General features: G+C 37.4%; 1 protein-coding gene across 1 annotated transcript in view; it reads left to right on the plus strand.

The window, feature by feature from the left end:
• MYO9A (myosin IXA) overlaps positions 1 to 24,007 on the plus strand; it is a 309,544-nt gene that overhangs the window by 229,808 nt on the left and 55,729 nt on the right. Inside the window, exons 32-35 of the mRNA XM_090270072.1 lie at positions 227 to 415; positions 2,076 to 2,123; positions 13,972 to 14,083; positions 15,977 to 16,038. Coding sequence (XP_090126198.1) covers positions 227 to 415; positions 2,076 to 2,123; positions 13,972 to 14,083; positions 15,977 to 16,038 — 411 coding nt within the window. The remainder of the gene's footprint in view (positions 1 to 226; positions 416 to 2,075; positions 2,124 to 13,971; positions 14,084 to 15,976; positions 16,039 to 24,007) is intronic.

Here is a 24,007-nt window from a genome sequence, read left to right on the forward strand (position 1 = left end):
GTTAGGTATTTTACTAAAATTTAGCAGGTTTTGCTCAGCAGGTATTTCACATAGAGTGGGAGTTTACATCTAGAAATAACCACATGACCTCATGAGCATGCCCATTAGAAAGTATATCAGGTTCCTAATCTTTATTCTGAATACTACCCAATGCAAATTGAATCAGTCTTCTATATTTAAAGAATTTCTTCATAAAACCTTAAATTCCTTCTTCTGTGATTATTAGGTGGATGATGGGAAAAGCATACGGTATAAAGACCTCTATGCACTATTTGAACAGATTCTGGAAAAGACCATGAGGCTTGAACAGCGTGATTGGAGAGAATCACCAGTCAGAGTTTGGGTTAACACTTTCAAAGTGTTTTTAGATGAATATATGAATGAATTCAAGACTTTGGATTGTTTACCCTCAAAGGTAAATATGATACATTTTGATTTCTAAAAGGATTCAGTTATGACCTCTGCTTAAGAGTCTGTTTGAGACAGCTGGTGTTTGAGAAAAGCATTACAGTGAACATGTCACCTCAGCATTACTTGAGATTTAACAAACTCCATTCTGTCTTAGAAGTTCATCAGACCATATTTTATAAACCTTCTGCAATTAATGCATTCTTCACTCAGGTAAAATATAATATTGTGCCCTCAAGATTATACCCTCAGCTTTGATAGAGGTCAGTACATGAATTTTCTTTTGTAAAACAGTGGTTGAAGATGTGATTCATTGTATCATCTAGTGACCTTTATGTGAGAACCCACAAATTATATTTCTCTTTGAATTAGGTTTTAGGAAAATGTATGTTTCTGGAAATCTATATATCAGTAATAATAACCTCTATTTTATTAAGTGCTAGGAATTGGACTAGGTACTTGATATTTTATGTAATTCTTGCATCAGCCCTATTAAATAGCTATTATGAAATCTATGTTACAGAAAGGGTAGTGGGCTTAGACAAAGTTATCAGTGTGGTTTTCTTTTTAAGTACCCCAGCTGAAATACTTATCTAATTATTAGGTATTAGGAATATTATTAATCCTTTTTGTTGATTATGTTTCATTTAATTTTAAGTTTATATGTGTTTAGATTTACAAACCACCTTAAATCTTTTTTTTAAAGATTGTACTTATTTATTTTTAGAGAGAGGGGAAGGGAGGGAGAAAGAGAGGAAGAGAAACATCAATCTGTGGTTGGCTCTTGCACACCCCCAACTGGGGACCTGGCCTGCAACCTAGGCATGTGCCCTGACTGGGAATTGAACTGGAGACCCTTTAGTTCACAGGCCTGCACTCAGTCCACTGAGCCACACCAGCCATGGCTTAAATCATTTTTGAAGTAGTCAGATACAGATAAATACTTAAAAGTTCTTCTGTTCTATATCTAGGTTAAGGTCTTTATGTTATGCAGAAGATTCTTACTAAGTTTATACTGCCTTTTTTAATAATTTTAAAAGGTTAGCCTTGCAATGTTCTATACTATGGTTATCAGGAAATATATGTAAAAGAACTTTTTTATGTCCCAAATCATAGCTTTTCATTTTTATTTTATTTTTTTAATCCTCACCCAAAGAAATGCTTATTGATTCTTTAGAGAAAGAGGGAGGGAAGGGAGAGACAGAGAGAGAGATGAAGGAGAGACATTGATCGGTTGCCTCTCATATGTGCCCCAACCAGGGATTGAACCTGCAACCTTTTGGTGTATGGGACAGTGCTCAAGCAACTGAGCCACCTGGCCAGAGCGATAGCTTTTTATCTTTAGCTCTAGGATAGAGAGTTTTCTAGAGCCAAAATAGGGAAAGTGCAGTCTTAAATATTAGTAACCATTTAATTAGTAAAGTAAAATTATCATTTAAGTTAGTATGGTGTGGTTTCGGGACAGAACTGAGGTTTAAAAAGACAACGGTCTCTAAAGTATCCTTTCATCATGTTGCCTTTGTGAGCGCTGCTTCACCAAATCTCAGAATTTCTCACATTTGCTTACTCTGTTGCCTTGTGAGCAAAAATCTTAGCATTTGCAAAGAAGTAAGAAACTTTATTTTGGTCTTTTTTATATCACACTTTTTGTATTTATTTCCCACCAGGTGCAAAAAACAGAAAGAAAGAAAAGAAGGAAAAAAGAGACTGATTTAGTAAGTCATAATCTTTATGTTATAAAAAATAACTTTTAGCCTAGCAGTCTGAAGAATATCATACAGTATTTATGTGGTTATGTTTATGGAATAAGTTTATCAATTGCCTAGAGTGTAGTTACTTAATGGCTTTAAAACTTTTTTGAAATGACCAATATGACTTTGTCTTTTGTGATTTGCCTTGTTATCAATGATGGTTTCCTAAAATGGCTGACTTTTGACCTACAAAACTGTGTGATAATAAATAGTTGTTGTTTTAAGCTACTAAATTTTTGGTAATTTGTTACAGTAACAATGGAACACATATAATATCTGGGCATAGAAATCTCCCTTATAGCTGTATTGATATTCATTCCTGGGCCATTGGATTGTTTGTAATCTTCTGCTGTCACAAACAATAATGGCAGTCATTGAGAGCAGGGGCGGGGGAGAGAGAAGAGAGAGAGAGAGAAAGAGGAGGGGGATTCCTAGAATTGGAATTATTGGGTAATAGGTAAAATGCATCTGTCCTTTAGATAAATACTGCTTCATTTCCCCATAGCGGTAATCTCATTTTTCCATTTCTACAATAATATATGAATGTGGGTTGTTAAATTTTGCCAGTTTAATAGGTAAGGAATATTGTATCTCCCTGTTTTGAGTTTTACTTTGCTTTTCTTTTATTATCGATGATTTTATCTCTTTTTATGCTCAAGTACCATTTGCATTTTTTCCCCATGGCCTGTATGTTTATATTCATTGCCCATTTTTCTATTAGGGTATTTGGTCTCTTTCTCAATTTCTAGGAATTTCACATATGAGGCAGATTACCTTTTGTCTGTGATATAAGTTGCAAATATGTTTTCCCATTCTGTCAGTTTTCTTTTGATATTATTTGCTGTTTAAAAGATTTTTACTTTTACGAAATTATACTCACTAATCTTTTCTTTCATAGCTTCTGAATTTGCAATTTTACAGTAAACTTTCCCCCACCCAAAGGTTAAAAAGAAATTCTCAATATTTTTCTTCTAATACTGTAATGGTCACATTTTTTTACATTTAAATTCTGATCTTTGTGAAGTATATCCTGATGTATATTAGAGATATGAATCTAATTTTGCCTCTTACCAAATACAACATCATTTATTTAAAAGTTCATCTTTACCAGTCTATTTTGAGTAGTCACCCTTTTTATATTCTAAATTCACCTTTATGCTTGGATATTTTATATCCTGTTCCATTAGCTGATCTGAATATTCATGAGTTAATTCCACACTACTTTAATTATTGAACTTATGTGTGATAATTGGCAGAGCTAAGTCCTCCCTAATTATTTTCTTTTAGAACTTTTCTGGCTATTCTTACTTGTTTTTCCTTATGAACTTTGAATTCACTTGTCTAGTTTGATTAGGCAAAATTCTAAGTACTTTTTCTTAACTTCCCTTATAAGTTAATATAGAACGGATATCTTTATAATTTTGAATCTTTTCATCTTTTTAAGTCTATTTTTGTGTCCATTAGGAAAGGTTTTAAAGTTTCTTACATACAGGTTTTTGCTGTTTCATGTTATGTGGGGTTCCTGGACCAGCAGGATCTACAACTTGGATGAAATGATCCAGAGACCATCTGCCTGAGGAGAGAAGGGGTAGCACCTCTTAGAGGAGAATGCTCCTGAACCCTCTCTGGTGTCCAGTTTTATTTCGTAGCGTGCATGCAAGGAATCTTGAATAATAGGGTGCAGCTTCAAGGCCAAGCAGGATGTGGGTAAATTATCTAAAAAGCTTTGAACATACTATGTGAAGGTCAGCTTGGCGCCAGATGGTTGTTATCTTTTCATTTCTGCTCTGTTCTTGCTCAGAAGTCTGTGACTTTCCAAGACTGTTTTCAGCCTGCATTCTTTGCCTCTGTTTTCAGGGCATTGTGCAGGGGTCACAATCTTCCGAACCAGTGCCACCCGTCCCCTGCATCTCCACCTTTTTTGTTTCTTGCGTGTACCACTGTTGTACGGCCAGTGAACCTGCTACCTGTTTTTCTTTTATGTGGTCACACTGAAATAATTTGCACAGGCATTACAACACACAGAGAACAATTATTAAAATGCACCCAACTGCCCCCATTACCCAAGTTTGTAAATTTAATCTTTTAAGCCATGTTTGAGGATTGAGCCACTGCAGGTCCTCCTACAGAGTTTGAAAAACTTCCTGCCTGGTTACCCATTCAATGTCCTGAAGCTGCCCCTGGAGCTGAAACTGCAGCTGCTCTACTTGCCCCTCAAAGTTTGAGGAAAAGGCTCCTTGCAGATTGTGCTGGACCTCCTCCCAGGGGTGCTGGCTTACATTTCATTTAAGCGGGGTGGGTGACACACTCTGCTTTCTGGATTATTTTCAGTCCCTGTGTTTCAAAGAATGGTCTCGGCTTCCTGGTGGAGCCTTTTTAAGCTTTCGCAGGTCACCGCAGGGATTTTACCTGGATCACGGCTCCTCTCCTGCCTCTGGTTGCATTCTTGTTGGCGTCGTTCCACCACTTCCAGTTGTCTCTCTCGTCTGCTCACTTCCTCGATCTCTCAGGCTGTTGGTCCAGGAGGGTATTCCCACTGAAACGGAGGTGTTTGATCAGCTATGATATGGCTTCAACCCATTTCGCTGGCAGTCACAGAGGACCTATAGAAGTGGAGACACAAGCATGCCCTCTATTCCAAGTTAATAAATGAACTGGTCCTTCCCAATTTCCTTCTCCCTGAGGATCCCAGTCCAGTACCTGGAATCGAGGCTCCCGGTCCTCTGGTCCATGGTGGCAAAAGTCCTGCTCAATGGCCAAGGTGAGGGAACTATCACAGTGTAAAAAATTATATGTATATGCTGCCAGCATAGTAAGGCTTTTAGGGGAGGATTCCATACTCCCCCTTTTTTGTTTCTTAAGGAGATTTTTTTAAATATGCTGTATTGATTATGCTGTTACAGTTGTACCAATTTCTTTTCCCTTTGTTCCCCTCAACCCAGTGACCCCCCCTCCACCGTGACCCCCCTCCTTCCAGCTGTGTACCCCCCTTAGTCCATGCCCATTGGTTGAGCATATAGTTCTTCTCAACATCTTCCTATCTACTCCACTCCCTCCTACTATGCTTCTTAATTCCTGTACCATCTCCCTCCCTTTCCCCCCTTCCCCTTCCCTGCTGACCTCCCCCTAAAATTTTCCCCATACCTATAATTCTTTTCCCTCTCTTGTTGCCTACTTAGTTTGCCTTTGTTTCAATTCCCTAGCTTCTGTTGTTGGTTGTTGTGATACAGTTTTCGTTTTAATGTTCATAGTTCTGATCCTCTTTCTCCTAAATAAGTCCCTTTAACATTTCATATAACAGTGGTTTGGATCTGATGAACTCCTTCAGTTTTACTTTGTCCTGGAAGCACTTTCTCTGCCCTTCTATTCTGAATGACAGCTTCGCTGGATAGAGTAATCGTGGTTGTAGGTTTTTGCTTTTCATTCCTTTGAATATTTTTTGCCAGTCCCTTCTTGCCTGCAGAGTTTCTTTAGAGAAATCAGCTGATAGTCTTATTGGGACCCCTTTGTATGTAATTCTCTTCTTCTCTCTTGCTGCTTTTAAGGTTCTCTCTTTATCCTTAATTTTTGACATTTTGATTATAATGTGTCTTGGTGTGGTTCTCCCTAGGTCCAGGTTTTTCTGGAACTCTCTTTGCTACCTGGACATATAAGTCTATTTCCTTCCCTAAGTTAGGGAAGTTCTGCTTCATTATTTTTTCACATAATTTTTCCATTTCTAGTTCTTCTTCTTCACCTTCTGGAAACCCTATGATTCGGATGTTGGCCCACTTATAGCTGTCCCATAGGTTTCTGAGCCTCTCCTGATTTCCCTCACTTTTTGTTTTCCTCTTTCTGCACTGGGTGACTGTTTGTTCCTTCCCTATGTTCTGATTTGTTGATTTGATCCCTGGTTTTCTTGCCCTCACCATTAGTTTCATATGTGTTTTTGTTCAGTTCAGCAGGACTAGCCTTCATTCCTTCCCCGTCTTGTTTAAGATCTGCTGTTAGGTCTGTAAGCATTTGTATAACCAAAGCTCTGAACTGTGCCTTAGAAAGATTTTCTATCTGCTGCTTCGTTAGATTAGATATTTGCTGGCTGATCAGCTGTGACACCGGGATCCTCTATCATGATCTGTGCTATCCTGACAGTTTTGTGTTTACCTTTTCTTCCTGGGCAGGGCTGTCACACCTAAGAAGATTTTTAAATGTGTGATGGGCCCACTCAACAATGGCCTGGCCTGTAGGATTGTAAAGGATACCTGTTTTATGCTTTATGTCCCATCTTTGTAGAAATTCTTGGGTGAACCAGGCAACGTAGCCTGTTCCATTGACAGTCTTAATTTGCTGAGGACGTCCGAGGTAGCTAAAAGCCTCGAGCCAGTGGACCTGAATATGCTTTGCCGACTTTCCTGCCAAGGCGGAAGTGTGGAGAGCCCCAGGATAGGTGTCCACAGAAATGTGAATGTATTTTAATCTCCCCAAAGGAGGGTAATGCATGACATCTGTTTGCCAAATCTGACATGGGGTCAGCCTTAGGGGTTGACTCCTATACTGGGGGAAGCCCTACCAACAGCCTGGCATTCTGCACATTCTCTGATTGTTTGCTTTGTTTTAGGGCGTGGGAGACTGTACTCAGGGTGGAGTGCATGGCTATTCTGGTGATAGAATTGATGTGAGGCAACTGCACTCCCACTGTATGTGCCTACGTTTTCCACACCAGAAGCATTTCGTTTCTCCTTTTAAGGCAGGGGCAAGTAAAGCCACCTTGTATTTTTCTGTTCCTACATTTTGGCATGCCTTTAGATATTATCCTACGGTCATAACCGAGGGCTTTATGGGTGCCATAGCTGCCTTGCAGTCCTCACTGGCATTGTCATAAGCTAGCTGGACCATCAAAGTCTTCGCTGTCTCCTCACTTTCAACTTGTCTTTGAATAGCTTACTGTAATCTGTGAAATTCATATAGGTCTTTGTCGCCCCTGGCATATATTAACAAAGGAGCTGGAATTAGCTTTGTTAACTTTTGGGACTAATAGCCAAGCTTTTTGCACTGCCTCAGAACACTGATCAAATAACCAAGGATGTTTTCTGTGCCTTGATTTGGGGTTGACCATATTGTCCAATACCTATTAGCATCTCCATGCCTATGGGAACCTGCCTGTCTAAGTTCTCTAAGGTTTGCTTACTATGGCACTTGGTGTACTCTGTAAACTAGATGCTGTACTGTGCCAGTGTAAGCGTAGTTTCAGTCAGAGTCTTCCAGTCCCAGGGCAACATGCAACAGTCGCCCTCAATTGAATTAAGAATCTCTGTTTTCAGGGCATTGTGCAGGAGTCACAATCTTCTGAACCAGCGCCAACTGTCCCTTACAATGTTACATCTATTTCAGGGTGTTTCATCTCAGCAGAGAGAATCACTATAGTTAATAGTATGGTGTATATTTCATACTTTTTCTCAGTTTATACAAACTGTTTAATCTGGTGGGTCTCAAAGTATGATCTTCAGGGCTTTCTGGGACACTTTCAGGGATTTTGCAGGATCAAAACTGTTTTCACAATAATAGTAATATCATTATTTTTCATTCTCACTGAGTTGATGCAAAAACAGTCATGGGTAAAACTGCTAACAACTTAAGAGTAAATTAAGTCAGTTGCAATAGCTGCAGATGATATTTGTCTCAAAAAAAAAAAGAAACACTTGTAGAATTGAATTGTAAACTGATATAGCCTTTTTTAAAAATGACAAAATCCATATGACAAAATTTACTATTTTAATAATTTAAAGTATACAATTTGGTGTGGTTTAGTATATAATTATTTACTGCGTAAGGAGATTCCATTCAATCACGAACTGCATATACAATGGTGGTGGTCCATAAGATTAAAATGAAGCTGACAATTTTTGATTGCTTAGTGAAGTCAGAGCTTTCATAATGTCAGAACACAACTCTTTCTTTGCTCATGTGTTTCCGGTGATGCTGGCGTAAACAAACCTGTGCTGCCAGTTGTATAAAAGTATAGTACATACAATTGTACACAGTACCTAATACAGTATTCCCTCACTTATCGCAGGTATTAAGTTCTAGACGCCCCCACAATAGGTGGAAATATGCGAAGTAGAAACCTCACATTTATTTTAGTATTTATATATATATTTTAAGACTTTATAAACCCTTCCCACACACTTATAAACCGTTCCCAGTCCCTTATTAACCTTTTCCTCATTTTTATAAACACTACTTATGTTCTTAAACATATTCTACACTCTTAAGCCTATGTTACTTTAACAACATATGTATACAGTACCACAAAAATCCCACGATAAAGTGAAAAATCCATGATAAATAATTAAATATAATATTTTAAAAAATCCCGTGATATAGTGAGGCCACAACAAGTAATCTGCGATATAGAAAGGGACTACTGTATATTGATAATAATAATAAGTTACTTTAAAATAACAATAAATAATATAGTATAGTAAATATTTTTTATTATTTTAGAGTATGCACTCTACTCATACAAAAAAAGTTGGCTGTAAAACAGTATGCTGTGCCTCATATACTCGTTTACTATGTGTCTTGATTGCATCATTTTCTCTTGTGCTTGATTTAATCTCGTGTTGTTTTATAAATTTGATGTATCCTAAGTGTACAGGCTTTATAAAGCCTACAGTAGTGTACAGTAATGTCCTAGGCCTTCACAGCCACTCAGTACTCACTCACTGATTCACCTAGAGCATTTTCCAGTCCAGCAAGCTCCATTCATGGTAAGTGCCCTATACAGGTGTACCATTTTTTAATTTTTATTTCTTTTAATCCTCATCTGAGGATATGTTTATTGATTTTTTTTTTTTTTAGAGAGAGAGGAGGAGGATGGGGAGAAAGAGAATAAAGCATTTATGAGAGAGAGAGAAACATTGATCAGTTGCCTCCCATACATGCCCCAACTGAGGATTGAACCCACAGCTTTTGGGGACCAACTGAGCCACCTGGCCAAGGCATTATACTATTTCTTATCTTTTATACTATATTATTACAATACCTTTTGTGTATTTATATATGTTTAAATATGTAACTATTTGACATTGTTACAATTGAATGTAGTATTTAGTACAGTAACATGCTGTATAGATTTGTAGCCTAGGATCAGTAAATTATATCATATAGCCTATGCATAGAGTAGGCTGTTCCATTTAGGTTTGCATAAGTGCATTCTATGACGTTCGTACAATGATGAAATCACCTAATAATGCATTTCTCAGAACATATCCCCATCTTAAGCAGCACATGACATACTCATTATGTTGTGTAACTATTACCACTAAGAAATCACTCCCCATTCTGTCTTCCCCCAGCGCTCACAACCATTAATCTACTTTCTCTCTCTGTGGATTTGCCTATTATGGACATTTCATATTGATTAAAAACATCATACAGTATTGGACTTTTGTGTCCATCTTTTTTCACTTAGTGTATGTAATGTTTTCAATATTCATGCATATTATAGCATGCATGGTACTTTATTCCTTTTTATAGACAAATTATATTTTTGTATAGATTGTACTACACTTTATCCATTCTTTAATTTATGGACTTTCAGATTTTTCCACTTTTCAGCTGGTATGCGTAATGCTACTAGGAACATCTGTGTATAACTTTTTATGTCAACATGTGTCTCTAGTCACTTTTTTTTCGTTTTTTCTTTTTTAATAGAAATCACTTTTACTTTATTAACAAACTGTACTTATTTAGACTTAGGTGCTTGGCAGACATTTTCTGAAAATGAACTAAGTGACCCTGTCACTTCAAAGAAAACACCTGACAATATTATCAGTGGTAAAGTTTGACCTTTCAAGCAAAAATTAGAATTGTGGAAAATTTTACTTGCCACTGTGAGTATGACAACTTTCCAGTAAAGAATTTACTAACGTAATTGCTGATAATATGAAGAAATATGATTTTTTGATAGTGTATAATAAAAGGTTTTAACATTTGGGAGGATTGTACAACTCTGTGAACCAGAATTTTCCAAATCACCAGTGCCAAATACCATAAAATCATGTATAGGTAAAATGTCCATGTAAAGTGCAGCATAGACCAAAATGTTTTTTAAAAGAGCTTTTTTGAGGTAAATTTAATTACAGTGTAATTTATTCGTTTTAAGTGTATAGTTCAGTGATTTTCAGTAAATTCACATAGTTGTAACCCTTACCTCAATCCAATTTTAGAACATTTACATTAACCCAAGAGGATTTTTTTTATGCCAATTTGTAGTGATTGCCCTTTACCATTCCCAATTCCAGGCAATTACTAATTTACTTTTTATTTTTATATAGTATTTTCTGGACATTGCTCATAAAGGGAATCATACATATGTGGCTTCTTACCATGATGTTTTGAGGTTCATTCAGGTTGTGTAAATCATTTGTTGGTTTTCAGTGCTGAAATACTATTCTTGGTATGGATATATACCACATTTAATTTATCCTTTTATCATTTTATGGGTACTTGGGTTGTTTCCACTTTTGGGGTATTATGAATAATGCTGCTATGAATATTTGTATACAGGTTTTTGTGTGAATATATGTGTTCAGTTCTCTTGGGTATAAAGCTAAGAGTAGAATTTCTAGACTTCCGGCCAAGATGGAGGCATAGACAGACATGCTGCATCTCCCTCCACAACTAAGAAGGAATACAACTACCTCAAAACTAGAAACAACCAGAAGTTCCAAAAAATCAAACTATGTGGAAGTCCAGCAAACAAAGATAGAAATAAGAAATACTCATCCAGACAGGTAGAAGGGGCGGAGCCAGGGCGGAGAGGATGCGGTGTAGTGGCAGCGGCGGCGGCAGCAGCAGCAGCGGCAGGCTGGCAGAAAGGGCAGTCACATGTTTTAAAAAGTAAAGAGGGACACCTGGGGAGCATTCCCAGCTCCTCACCAGACTTTGCAGCCCACAGTCCCAGCACCAGGGAAAATCAAGCCTCATTGCCTCTGACTGTGCAGACCAGTGGGTGTTGAGGTGGAGGCAGAAGCTGCCGGTCTCAGCAGAGTCTGCTTGTTTAAAGGGCCCCCACGGTCCTAGAACGTCTGCAGATCCACCCACTCTGGGAACGACGGCCAGGACAGCAGCTAGAGGGGCACCAGTCCGGTGCGGAAATGGGAGAGGTGCCTGGAAAAGGGGCGGGTGCTAGGCAGGCAGTGTTGTTCCCTCTTTGACCCCTCCCCCACATACAGCGCCACAACATGGTGAAACAGGTTGCCTTGTACTGATGAATCCCTAAGACTCCGCCCTTTACAATGTAACAGGAGCAACAGCTCTACCTGTGATGTGGAGGCAAACAAACACAGGAGCCTGTCAGAATGAGGAGAGAGAGAACTATGGCCCAAAAAGGGAAACAGATCAAGGTTCCAGTGGGAGAACTAAGTGACGAGGAGATACCCAACCTAACAGATGAGGAGATAGACAACCTAACAGACACAGAATTCAAAACACTGGTGATAAAGATGCTCACAGGCTTGACAGATATTCTTGAGTAAGGCAAATGCATAAGAGAAGAAGTGAAGGCTATGCTAAGTGAAATGAAGGAAAATCCACACAAAACCAATGGTGAAGAGAAGGAAACCAGGGTTCCAATCAATGATTTGGAACATAAGAAAGAAAAAAACAGTCATCCAGTGCAGAATGAGGAAGCAAGAATTGAAAAAAATGAGGAAACCTCCCAAATTTTGTGAAGGATGGACATACAAGTCCGGGAAGCACGGAGGGTCCCGGTCGAGCTGGACCCAGAGGAGACCACACCAAGACACATCATGACTGAGATGCCAAAGGTGAAAGATAAAGAGTTCTGGGGGCCCCAAAAGAGAGGCGGAGAGTTGCCTACGTGGGGGTGCCTATAGGACTATCAGCTGATTTCTCAGAGGACGATTTACAGGCAGGAAGGGACTGGCAAGCAGTATTCAATGTGATGAAAAGCAGCCTACAACCAAGATTACTCTATCCAGCAAAGCTATCACTTAGAATGGAAGGGCAGATGAAGTGCTTCCCAGACAAGGTGAAGCTAAAGGAGTTCGTCATCACCAAGCTGTTATTACATGAAATGTCAAACGGACTTATTTAAGAAAAAGAAGATCAAAACTATGAACACTAAAATGACAACAAACTCACAACTATCAACAACCGAATTAAAAAATAAAAACAAAATCCAACTAAGCAAACCAGAATAGGAACAGAATCATAGGTATGGGGATCATTTGGAGGGTTATCAGCTGGGGGGGGAGGGGGAGAAACGGGGACATGGTGCAGGGACTAAGAAGCATAACTGGTTGGTACAAAATAGTCAGGGGGGTGTTAAGAATAATATAGGAAAGGGTGAAGCCAAAGAACTTATATGCAGGACCCATGGGTATCAACTAAGGGGGGTGTGGGATTTCTGGAGGGAAGTGGGAGTACTGGGCAGAGGGGAGCAAAGGGAAAAAAATTAGAACTACTGTAACAACATCATCAATAAAATATACTTAAAAAAAAAAAGTAGAATTTCTAGGTCACATGGTAACTGTGTTGAATATTTTCAAAAATTGCCAAACTGTTTTCCAAGTGAACACACCATTTTATAGTCCCAGCTGCAATATCTGAGGGTTCCAGGTTCTCCACATCCTTGGTAACAGTTGTTATTGTCTTTTTAAATAATGGCCATTCTAGTGGATATGAAGCAGTATCTCATCATGGTTTTAATTTTTATTTCCCTGATGCCTAACGATTTTGAGCATTTTTTCATGTGCCTGTTGGCCATTTGTAATTCTTTAATGACCTGTTTATACAATATTTTGCCTATTTTTGAATTGAGCCATCTTCTTATTGAATTGTAATAGTTCTTTATATATTCTAGGTAGATGTCCTTAATCAGATGTATGATTCGCAAATATTTCCCTCCAAGTCTGTGGCTTATCTTTTTATTTTCTTAATGGTACTTTGATTTAAAAGCTGTAAATTTTAATTAAGCGCAGAAAAATGCATTTTAATGTCACAGAGCATGAAGAGTTCATTGATGTGGTTTTAGATACTATTTTTTAATTAACCTTTGAGTTGTAATTTGTAGAGTTTTGATGTAGTATCATCTCAAAAGACAATTAAATTATTCTTCTGTTTTTTTTCAATTTCATATCTATGTGACCCTGAATTTTCTTCATATCTTTCAAACCAAACTGCACCTGCAAACAGGTTGAATGAAGAAGGGGCTATGAGAATCCAGGTGTCTTTTATTAAGCCAGACATTATAGAGATCTACAAAAAGTTAAAACAATACCCCTTGTTATTATTTTTGTTTTAAAGACATAGTTGTTTTTCATAAAAAGTGTTGTTACCACATAATGTTTAGTGTTAATTTTAGATAAATTGGGTAAATACTTAAAATTTTTTCAGTTTTAATTTCTAAAATAGTAAATATCAGTAAGTATAACTCATAAAGAGAAGTTTTTTAGTTATTAATTTTCAAAAGTGTATAAGGTTTGAGGTTGAAAATAAAAATTTGATAACCGCTTTTAATTTAACATCTGATTAGACTTACATAAGATAGCTCTTTATGTCTTTGTAGCATTGTTTTCTGGTTTTCATATAACTTGGTCTTGTTTCTCTACTAAATTGTTAGCTTTTTGAAAGCAGGGAACACATATTTTACTTTCATTTTATTTCTTAGAAGATCATAATTTTCCTTCTGAAATAAGCGCTCAAAAGGACTTAACAAGGAATTGAAGGATTTTCCATTGGCTGACCGAGTTAGAGCAACATTTCCTGTGGGCTTTAATATAAATAGCTATATTTTTTCATTCAGGTGGAAGAGCACAATGGTCACATATTTAAGGCCACTCAATATAGTATTCCTACATACTGTGAGTACTGTTCTTCTTTGATATGGATAATGGACCGAGCCTCTGTTTGCAAATGTAAGTATAAGAGATCTTTGAGAATTTTTTAAAACTCCTTAATGTTTCTATTTCTATAAGTTTTCTTATGTCTTAACATAAAGGAAAAAGTAATACTTACTAATCCTTTAACCTCATCTCTCACTACTTTCTTTCACCTACTCTTGGTAGCCAAAACAGATATTTTGATGTTCTTTGGTCACTGTATTTGCAGCTCATTCTATCTGAAATACTTCTCTTCCAGATGTTAGTAGGACTTATTATTGCAGTTCATTCATGTCTCTATTTAAACGTTACTTCTTAGAGAACTCTTTTCTTTCTTTCCTACCCAAAATGCCACCCTTTCACCCTAATTTTTTGTCCTCCCTACTCAGCTTTAAAAATCTTTACAGCACTTATTACCACTCAAGATTATATTGTTCCTTGTAATTTAGTTTGTCCCACTAGAATGTATGCTGTATAAGGTTGGGAAACTTATCCATCTTTTCTATGTCACTAGTGCCTAAATCAGTTCTGGCACATTGTAAGTTTTAATAAATATTTATTGGGTAAATGGACCAATAGTTGGATGGATTAACTAATGAATTCTTAGATTACAACCAAAAAGGTACCTTTTCCTACTCTAATCCTTTCGTCAGAGTCATATCAATCCTAGAATGTGAGTAGAGACTTTCTGTAGGTCAACTTGGTTCTGGCTTACAGAGGAACTTTTTCCATTCCTATCATTCCATGGATCTCCTCTCGTGCTGTCAGTAATTCTGTGAGGGTTTATTTACTAGTAGGCTAGAATTGAATGAATGAAACATTAGGAAGTGCTGGGCCTAGTATGGCAACAAGGATCAAAGTCTGTTCATTGTAGCCAAGTCACCATTATTGCTGGATATGTTCACTTATTCAATTGTTTTTCTTTTATTATCAGTTTAAAAAGTTATAGTGACTGTTTAATGTTAGTCTGATTCCTCTTGGTTTGGTATAATTTTCTCTGTGATTTGGTACTCTAAATGTAAAGAATCTGCTTTTTAATTATTTGGCTGGGCTTGGTTTGATTTCTTATAGAATTACTAACTTTCTTTGTGACTGTATTGGTGATTTCACCAATACAATGAAGGCCTTCTCTACTTGATCTTGGCCATGAAAACTGTACAAGTTATACTATAGAACGTCAAGGATACTCAGTTGTTTATATGCAGGCACCAGAGCTTGTATAGCAACATGATATAGGCCAAGTGTGTACTCAATATCGTCATCTTAGTGTATCTCTTCCCAGCTGCCTAGATACCCTGTTATCTCCTGCTCTGAACCTTTTTGTTATCTTATCCTCCCAAATACATTATGTTTTGACTCTTTAGAGCTCTATTCTGGACCTTCTAATAAATAATAAGGCCTTTCTTGACCTTAATGTGCTAACTTGTTTTTATTTCAGTAAGAGTCTTTGGCAGTAATGCCTTCCTTGCCCATTGGAATAATTCCTAATAGGTATTTCTGGCATTTTAGAAGATTGTATAGCAGGTATATGAGGAGAACATGAACATTAATTGTGAATCAAACCACAAATACAGATAAATATTCTACTGGAATATAGGAGGGAGTGGGGAGGAGGGTTGGACAGTTTTGAAAATATTAAAAAATTTATAAACATTGGTTATAAATTTTAGGCATTTTTTTAAACTTTATATTTCCAAATAGAATGGGATAAATAAGTAAATTAAATTTATAAAGAATGGGTTTTTTCTTTCTAACATTGTAATATATAAACACACACACACACACACACACACACGCGCGCGCGCGCGCGCGCTATTATAGCAGTCTCAGATTTTAAAGAAAAAAATTTATATCCAAAATTAGAAACTTAAATTTCTTGTCGTTGATGTGTCAACTTCTAAAAATTTTGCATTTTAATCTGTTTTTCAGTATGCAAGTATGCTTGCCATAAGAAATGCTGTTTGAAAACAACGGCCAAGTGTTCTAAAAAGGTAAGAAGTTACTACCTATGAGTAATAATTAATAATTAAACTCATAAGTTTTTTTTGTATGTGCTGCATGGAAAGAAATCAAGGCCTTTTCTGGTAGCTTTATAGAGCAGTGGTTTTCCAACATTTGACCACAAATCATAATAAGGAATACATTTTATGTCATGATCCAGTATACTCATATGGAGAGACATTATATGTACATTTCTCTGTATAACTGAATTGATTTTCATGGAACTGTATTTACCTTTACCTACATGGAAGTCACTAAACCAATTCCCCAACAATTTATTAAAATACTACTTTTCAAGGTTTTCTGCTTCATTAAATACTCGTAACTCTTCCTAGGAATTTTCTATAAACTGGTAGGTTACAATTAAATATTTTAATCTAAACATCAAGATTCACTGCATAGTTGGTGTTTTTACATACTTCTACTTGTATACACAGAGACCTAAAAGATACTACATATACTTTGGTATCTCATGCTTCAGGAATGCAACCGTTTTTGAAGGATTTCAGGCTTTTATTGACGGAAAGTCACATTTCTTTTACTTATTAGTTACATACAGATGATTGTAACAATACTATGGAAATCTTAACTATAATATAAATGTGTGTGCATGTTGTTCATAGCCTATGTATAGAATTGACATCTGTTCCAAATTTGTAAAAAAATCATGGCAAAGTACAAAGGAAATTTTGATTCAAGGCTTAAAATACAATGTAAGTGGCACATTTGCTTCCAGCTAAGATGGAGTAGTTTGTGGCAGACTAATGCCCATGCGGAGAACAACTGAAAAGGTCTGTTGCAGAGCGTCAGAGAACTGGTCAGGTAAACTGAACTTCAGGAGCCTAGATCCTAAAGATGAGTTATGGAGTGGAAAATCTGTATCTATGAGGTGTTTTTCTTCTTGTAGGCATAGAGCCACATTTAAGAATCAGAGAAATCAGCCAAGTTTTTAGGAATTTCATAGAGCTGTAAGACAAAATTTGGAGTCTGGGCTTGCCAGTACTTGAAGGACCAGGAGAAGTGAGCCTTAAAATCAGAGGTTTTCCCCTCAAGATATTTTTTCTAAATTAAGCTGCACTGGGCAAAAGGCTAAGAAGCTAAATAGAAAAGCAAATTAGAGTTCTGTTATAGTCTCACAGGACTAAGGAGATAAAATTTGAAGTTGTATGATCTACCTTCAAAGAGGGAGCCTAGTCAATACTCTAAAACTCAATGACACCTTTGAAAAGCTATACTCTAGGAAAAGGGGGTAAATCATTGACAGACTGAACTTTATAAAAAATGGAAACAAGCTTTTTAAAAAAGTCCTCAACCAAGGCCATTATTTTATTGCTTTTAGAGAGAGGGGAAGGGAGAGAGAGAGAGAGAGAGAGAGAGAGAGAGAGAGAGAGAGAGAGAGAGAGAGAGAGAGAAACAGAGAGAGAGAGAAACATTGACTGGTTGTCTTCTTGCATACAGCTTGACATGGGATCAAACTCACAACCTAGTATGTGCCAGGACTAGGAACTGAACCTGTGACTTTTTGGTCTACAGGATGACGCCCCAACCAACTGAGCCACACCAGCCAGGGCAAGGCTGTTCTTAATTGAATTAAGATGATCTATTCCTTATTCTACCTACCTACCAGAGAAAATAGAATGAATTTTCTCAAAATAGGGATAACATCATCCAGAGCCTTTGCAATTGTTTCTTATGTAATACAAGAAAAAAACAAAACAAATAGACAATATCAGTAGATTCATAGTAGATCCAATTAATGAATTGTCAGACTACTTTAACATTTTTAAGTGTATTTTATTGATTATATTTTACAGTAGTCCCAATTTCTTTTTCCCTTTGCTCCCCTCTGCCCAATACCTCTCTTCGCTCCAGCAATCCCACCCCCCTTAGTTCATGTCCATGGGTCCTGCATATAAGTTCTTTGGCTTCACCCTTTCCTATATTATTCTTAACTTCCCCCTGTGTATTTTGTACCAACCAATTATGCTTCTTAATCCCTGCACCATTTCTCCATTTCTTCCCCTTCCCCTTCCCAGCTGATAACCATCCAAACCATGCTCATACCTATGATTTTGTTCCTATTCTGGTTTGCTTAGCTGTATTTTGTTTTTATTTTTTTAGATTCAGTTGTGGATAGTTGTATTTGTTGTCATTTTAATGTTCATAGTTTTGATCTTCTTTTTCTTAAATAAGTCCCTTTAACATTTCGTGTAATAATGGCTTGGTGATGATGAACTCCGTTAGCTTTACCTTGTCTGGGAAGCACTTCATCTGCCCTTCCATTCTAAATTATTGCTTTGCTGGATAGAGTAATCTTGGTTGTATGTCTTTGCTTTTCATCACATTGAATACTGCTTTCCAGTACCTTCTTGCCTGCAAAGTTTCTTTTGAGAAATCACCTGATAGTCTTATAGGCACCCCTTTGTAGGGAACTCTCTGCTTTTCTCTTGCTGCTTTTAAGATTCTCTCTTTATATTTCACCTTTGGCATTTTAATTGTGGTGTGTCTTGTTGTGGTCCTCTTAGGGTCTAGCTTGTTTGGGATTCTCTGTTTCCTGGACTTGTATGTCTATTTCCTTCTCCAAATTTGGAAATTTTCCTTAATTATTTTTTCACATAAACTTTCCATTTCTTGCTTTTCCTCTTCTCCTTCTGGCATTCCTGTAATTCAGATGTTGGTATGTTTAAAGTTGTCTCAGAGGTTCCTAAGCCTCTCCTCATTTTTTCAATTCTTGTTTCCTCATTCTGTATTGGTTGACTATTTTTGTCTTCCTTATGTTCCAAATCATTTATTTGAACCCTGATTTCCTTCCGTTCACCATTGGTTTTCTGTGGATTTTCCTTTGTTTCATTTAGCATAGCCTTCACTTTTTCCCTTATGTGATTGTCATACTTAAGCATATCTGTCAACCCTGTGAGCATCTTTATCACCAGTGTTTTGAACTCTACGTCTGTTAGGTTGGCTATCGCCTCATCTGTTAGGTTGGCTGTCCCCTCACCTGTTAGGTTGGCTATCTCCTCGTCGCTTAGTTCTCCCACTGGAACCTTGATCCATTTCACCTTTTGGTCCATACCTCTCTGTCTCCTCATCTTGACAGGCTCTTGTGTTTGTTTACCTCTGTGTCTTAGGTAGAGCTGTCGCACCTGATATGTTGTAAGGGGTGGAGCCTTAGATATTCGTCAGAACAAGGTGACCCGTTTCACCACGTTGTGATGCTGTATGTGGGTGAGGGGTCTGAGAGGGAACAGTGTTGCTCGCTCAACACTTGCCCCTTTTCCAGGAACTTCTACCAATTCCATATGGGACTGGCACCTTTCCAGCAGTTGCCCTGTCCATCAGTCCCAGAGTAGGTGGGTCTGCAGACGTTCTAGGACTGTCGGGGCTTTTAAACAAGTGGACTCTACTGAGGGACCTGCAGTTTCTTCTTCTCTAACCCCTACTGGTTTGTACAGTCAAAAGCAATGAGGCTTGTATTTTCCCTGGTGCTGGGACTATAAGCTGTGTGGTCTGGTCTGGTGCTGGGGGCACTCACCAATTGTCCCTCCCTACTTTTTAAAATGTGTGACTGCGCTTTCCGCTGGCCTGCCGCTGCTGCAGCTGCCACTGCCACCACACTGTGTCCTCTCCACCCCGGCTCCGCCCCTCCTACCTGTTTGGATGAGTATTTCTTTCTTATATCTTTGTTTGTTGCACTTCCATTTTCTGGAACTTCTGGTTGTCTCTAGTTTTGAGGTAGTTGTATTTCTTCTTAGTTGTGGAGGGAGACACCACGTGTCTGTCTAGGTCTCTATCTTGGCCAAAAGTCCGAAAAACTTTTTTGATTAGTATGTAAAAAGATAAAAACTTTATTGTTTATCAGAAAATTTAAAAAATGATTCATATAGGTGTGTATTAATTGAAATGAAAACTCTAAAAATAAAAAATGCAACCGAAATTATAAAACTCAAAGGAGAGGTTTAAAAGCATATTGGCCTTAAGGGAAGAAAAGATGACTAAATTGATAGGTCTGTAGAAATATCCAAGCATGGAGAGCAAAAAGAATTGGTAATGTAGAAATAAAAATGAAAGACATATGGGAACAGATGAAAGGTTCTTAAGTGTGTGTGATTGGAGTTTAAGGAAAAAAAAGACAATGTGTAACACACATCACAGGTTCATGAACCATTTTTAACCTAAAATGAGATTAATATAAAGAAAACCATACCAGATGCATAGTGTTCCAAGTGAAAGAAAAGAGAAAACTTCTTAAAAGCAATCAGGGGGGAAAAACATAAACATTACCCAATGAAAAGACTGACAATTGTCTTCTCAATAAAATAATAGAAGCCAAAACAATGACTTGGCATGTTTTTAAGTGTTATGAGAAAATAAAGTTCTGGCACACAAAAGCCCCGTACTGGATGGCTTCATAGGCGAATTTTACAAAACATTTAGGGAAGAACTATTTCCTGTCCTCCTCAAACTATTCCAAAAACTACAAGAAGAGGGAAGTCTCCCAAACTCTTTCTATGAGTCCAGTATTATCCTAATTCCAAAACCTGGTCAAGACACAGCAAAGAAAGAAATGCACAGCCAGTATAGCTGATGAACATAGATGCTAAAATCCTCAACAAAATATTGGCAAACTGAATCCAGCAATACATAAAAATGATTGTATACCAATATCAAGTGGGATTCATCCCAGGGATGTAGGGGTGGTATAATATTCACAAATCAGTAGACTTAATATACCACATAAACAAAACGACAAAAATCACATAATCACATCAATAGATACTGAAAAATCATTTGATAAACTACAGCACCCATTTATGATAAAAATGCTGAGCAAAGTGGGAATAGAGAGAGCATACCTGAACATAATAAAGGCCATATATAAGAAACCTACAGCCAACAACATACTCAAAGGGAAAAAACTGAAAGCTTTACCCCTAAGGTCAGAAAACAAGACAAGGATGTCCACTTTTTCCACTTCTACTCGACATAGTTTTGGAAGTTATAGCCACAGCGATCAGACAAGAAAAAGTAAGAAAAGGAATCCAAATTGGGAAGGAGGAAGTAAAACTGTCATTTTTTGCAGGTGACATGATAGTGTACACAGAAAACCCTGCCCTGTCCAATGTGGGTCAGTGGATTAAGCGCTGGCCTGTGAACCAAGGGTCACTGGTTTGATTCTCAGTCAGGGCACATGCCTCGGTTGCGGGCCAGGTCCCCAGTTGTGGGGTGCGTGAGAGGCAACCACACATTAATGTTTCTCTCCCTCTCTCTCACTCCCTTCCCCTCTTTCTAAAAATAAATAAATAAATCTTTAAAAAAGAAAACCCTATAGGCTCCACCATAAAAACACCTTGATCTAGTAAGTGAATTTGGCAAAATAGCGGGATACCAAGTCAATATTCAGAGATCGAAGGCATTTCTGTACACAGCAATGAAATAATCAGAGATAGAAACTAGGAAAAAAATCCCATTTGCTATAGCAACAAGAAAATTAAGGTACCTAGGAATAAACTTAACCGAAGAGGTAAAAGACCTGTACTCAGAAAGCTACAGAACACTGAAGAAAGAAATTAAGGAAGTTACAAATAAATGGAAGCATATATCGCGTTCATGGACTGGAAGAATTAACATCGTTAAAATGTCCATACTACCCAAAGCAATTTATTAATTCAATCCCTATTAAAATACCAGCGACCTATTTCACAGATCTAAAACAAATATTTCAAAAATTTATATAGAACCAAAAACAACCCTGAATACCCACAGCAATCTTGAGAAAGAAAAACAAAGTAGGAGGAATCACAATACCTGATATCAAACTATATAAGCCACTGTAGTCAAAATAGTCTTGTATTGGCATAAGAACAGACATACAAATCAATGGAACAGAATAGAGAGCCCAGAAATAAACCCAGGTCTCTATGGTCAATTAATATTTGTCAAAGGGGGCAGGAGCATATAATGGAGTAAAAGTAGCCTCTTCAACAAATGGTTTTGGGAGAACTGGACAGGGACATGCAAAAAAATGAAACTAGACTACCAACTTACACCATACACCAGAACCCACTCAAGATGGATAAAGGACTTAAATCTAAGCGTGACACCATGAAAGTCCTAGAGGGAAACATAGACAGTAAAATTTCATATATCCCGTGCAATAATATTTTCAGTGATATATATCCTAGGGCAAGGGAAATAAAGGAAAAAAATAAACAAATGGGTCTACATCAAACTAAAAACTTTATGCTCAGCTAAGGAGAACATCCAGATGAAAAGGGAACAAACCACCTGGGAAAACATATTTGCCAATGATACTTTGGACAGGGGTTTCATCTCCAAAATATGTGAAGAACTTATACAACTCAACACTAGGAAGACAAACAATCTAATTAAAAAATGGGCAAAGGACCTGAATAGACACTTCTCCAAGGAGGACATACAGATGGCCTATAGACATATGAAAGGATGCTCAATATCACTAGCCATCAGAGATGCAAATAAAAACCACAATTAGATACCACCCCATACCAATCAGAATGGCCATCATTAACAAATCAACAAACAAGTGCTGGCAAGGATGTGGAGAAAAGTTGGTAGGAATGTAGACTGGTGTGCAGCCACTGTGGAAAACAGTATGTAATTTACTGAAAAAACTAAAAATGGAACTCCCTTTGATCCAGCAATTCCACTGCTGGGATTATACCTCAAGAGTCCTGAAACACCCAAGAGAACCTATGCACCCCTTTGTTCATAGCAGTGCTCTTTATAATAGTCAAGTGTTGGAAATAGTTTCAGTGCCCATCACTGGATGAGGGTATCAAAAAACTGTGGTACATTTACACAGTGGAATACTACGAAGCAGAAAGAAAGAAGGAATTCTTACCTTTTGCGACAGCGTGGATGCAACTGGAGAGTATTATGCTTGGTGAACTAAGCCAGGCAGCGAAAGAAATACCATATGATCTCACCTAATACATGAACCTAATTAACAACACAAACAAATGAGCAAAATAGAATTAGAGGCACAGAAACAAGGAACAGATTGACTGGGAACAGAGGGGAGGGAGGACGGGGAAAAGGGGGTGAAGAAAGGGAAGGGTCTTGTCAAGAAACTAGTATAAATGACCCATGGACATGGACAACAGGGTGGGGGTGCAGTGCAGTAGACAGCAATGGTGGAAAAATTAGGACAACTGTAATAGCACAACAATAAAAAAAGATATTTTAAAAAATTTAAGAAAATAAAGCTAACCAAGCCCTGGCTGCTGTGGCTCAGTGGACTGAGTGTCGGCCTGCAAGCCAAGTATCGCTGATTCGATTCCCAGTCAGGGCACATTACTAGGTTGCAATTCAGGTCCCCAGTTGGGGGCGCGAGTGAGAGGCAACCACACAGTAAAAAAAAAAGAAAGAAAGAAAATAAAGCTAACTCAAAATTCTGTACCTAGTGACAGTAGTCTTCAAAAGTGAAAATGATGTGAAGACATTTCCAAGTGAACAAAAACTCAGAATTTGTCACCAGCAAACTGGCACTAAAGGAAAAAGGAAATACTTAAGGAGGTTCTCTAGGTAAAGGAAAATTATGTCAGCTGGAAACAGAAATACAGGAAGGAATGAAGAGCAATGGAAGTAGTAGATTATATGTGTAAATATAAATGAATTTTACTAAAAATACAATATCTTGTGGGGCTTAAAATATATGGAGAATTAAAGTGCCTGAAAACAACTTAAAGTGTTTTGGGTAAATGGACTTAAACTATTCCAGGGTCTTGGGTTATCTGGAAAGTGGTAAAAGTCCTAAAAATATATTAAGCTTAAATGTTATAGGTATTTTTTGTAGTCTTTTAATTAAATACCTTAAGAATAGCAAATGAATATACAGCTTAAAAACTAATAAAGATGATAAAATGGGAAAACAGAAGGTACTCAATTAATTTAAAAGAAGGCCAGAAATGAGAGGAGCAG

This window comes from Furipterus horrens, unplaced genomic scaffold, assembly GCF_987537825.1.
Source record: "Furipterus horrens unplaced genomic scaffold, mFurHor1.1.pri manual_scaffold_3, whole genome shotgun sequence".
NCBI lineage: Eukaryota > Metazoa > Chordata > Mammalia > Chiroptera > Furipteridae > Furipterus > Furipterus horrens.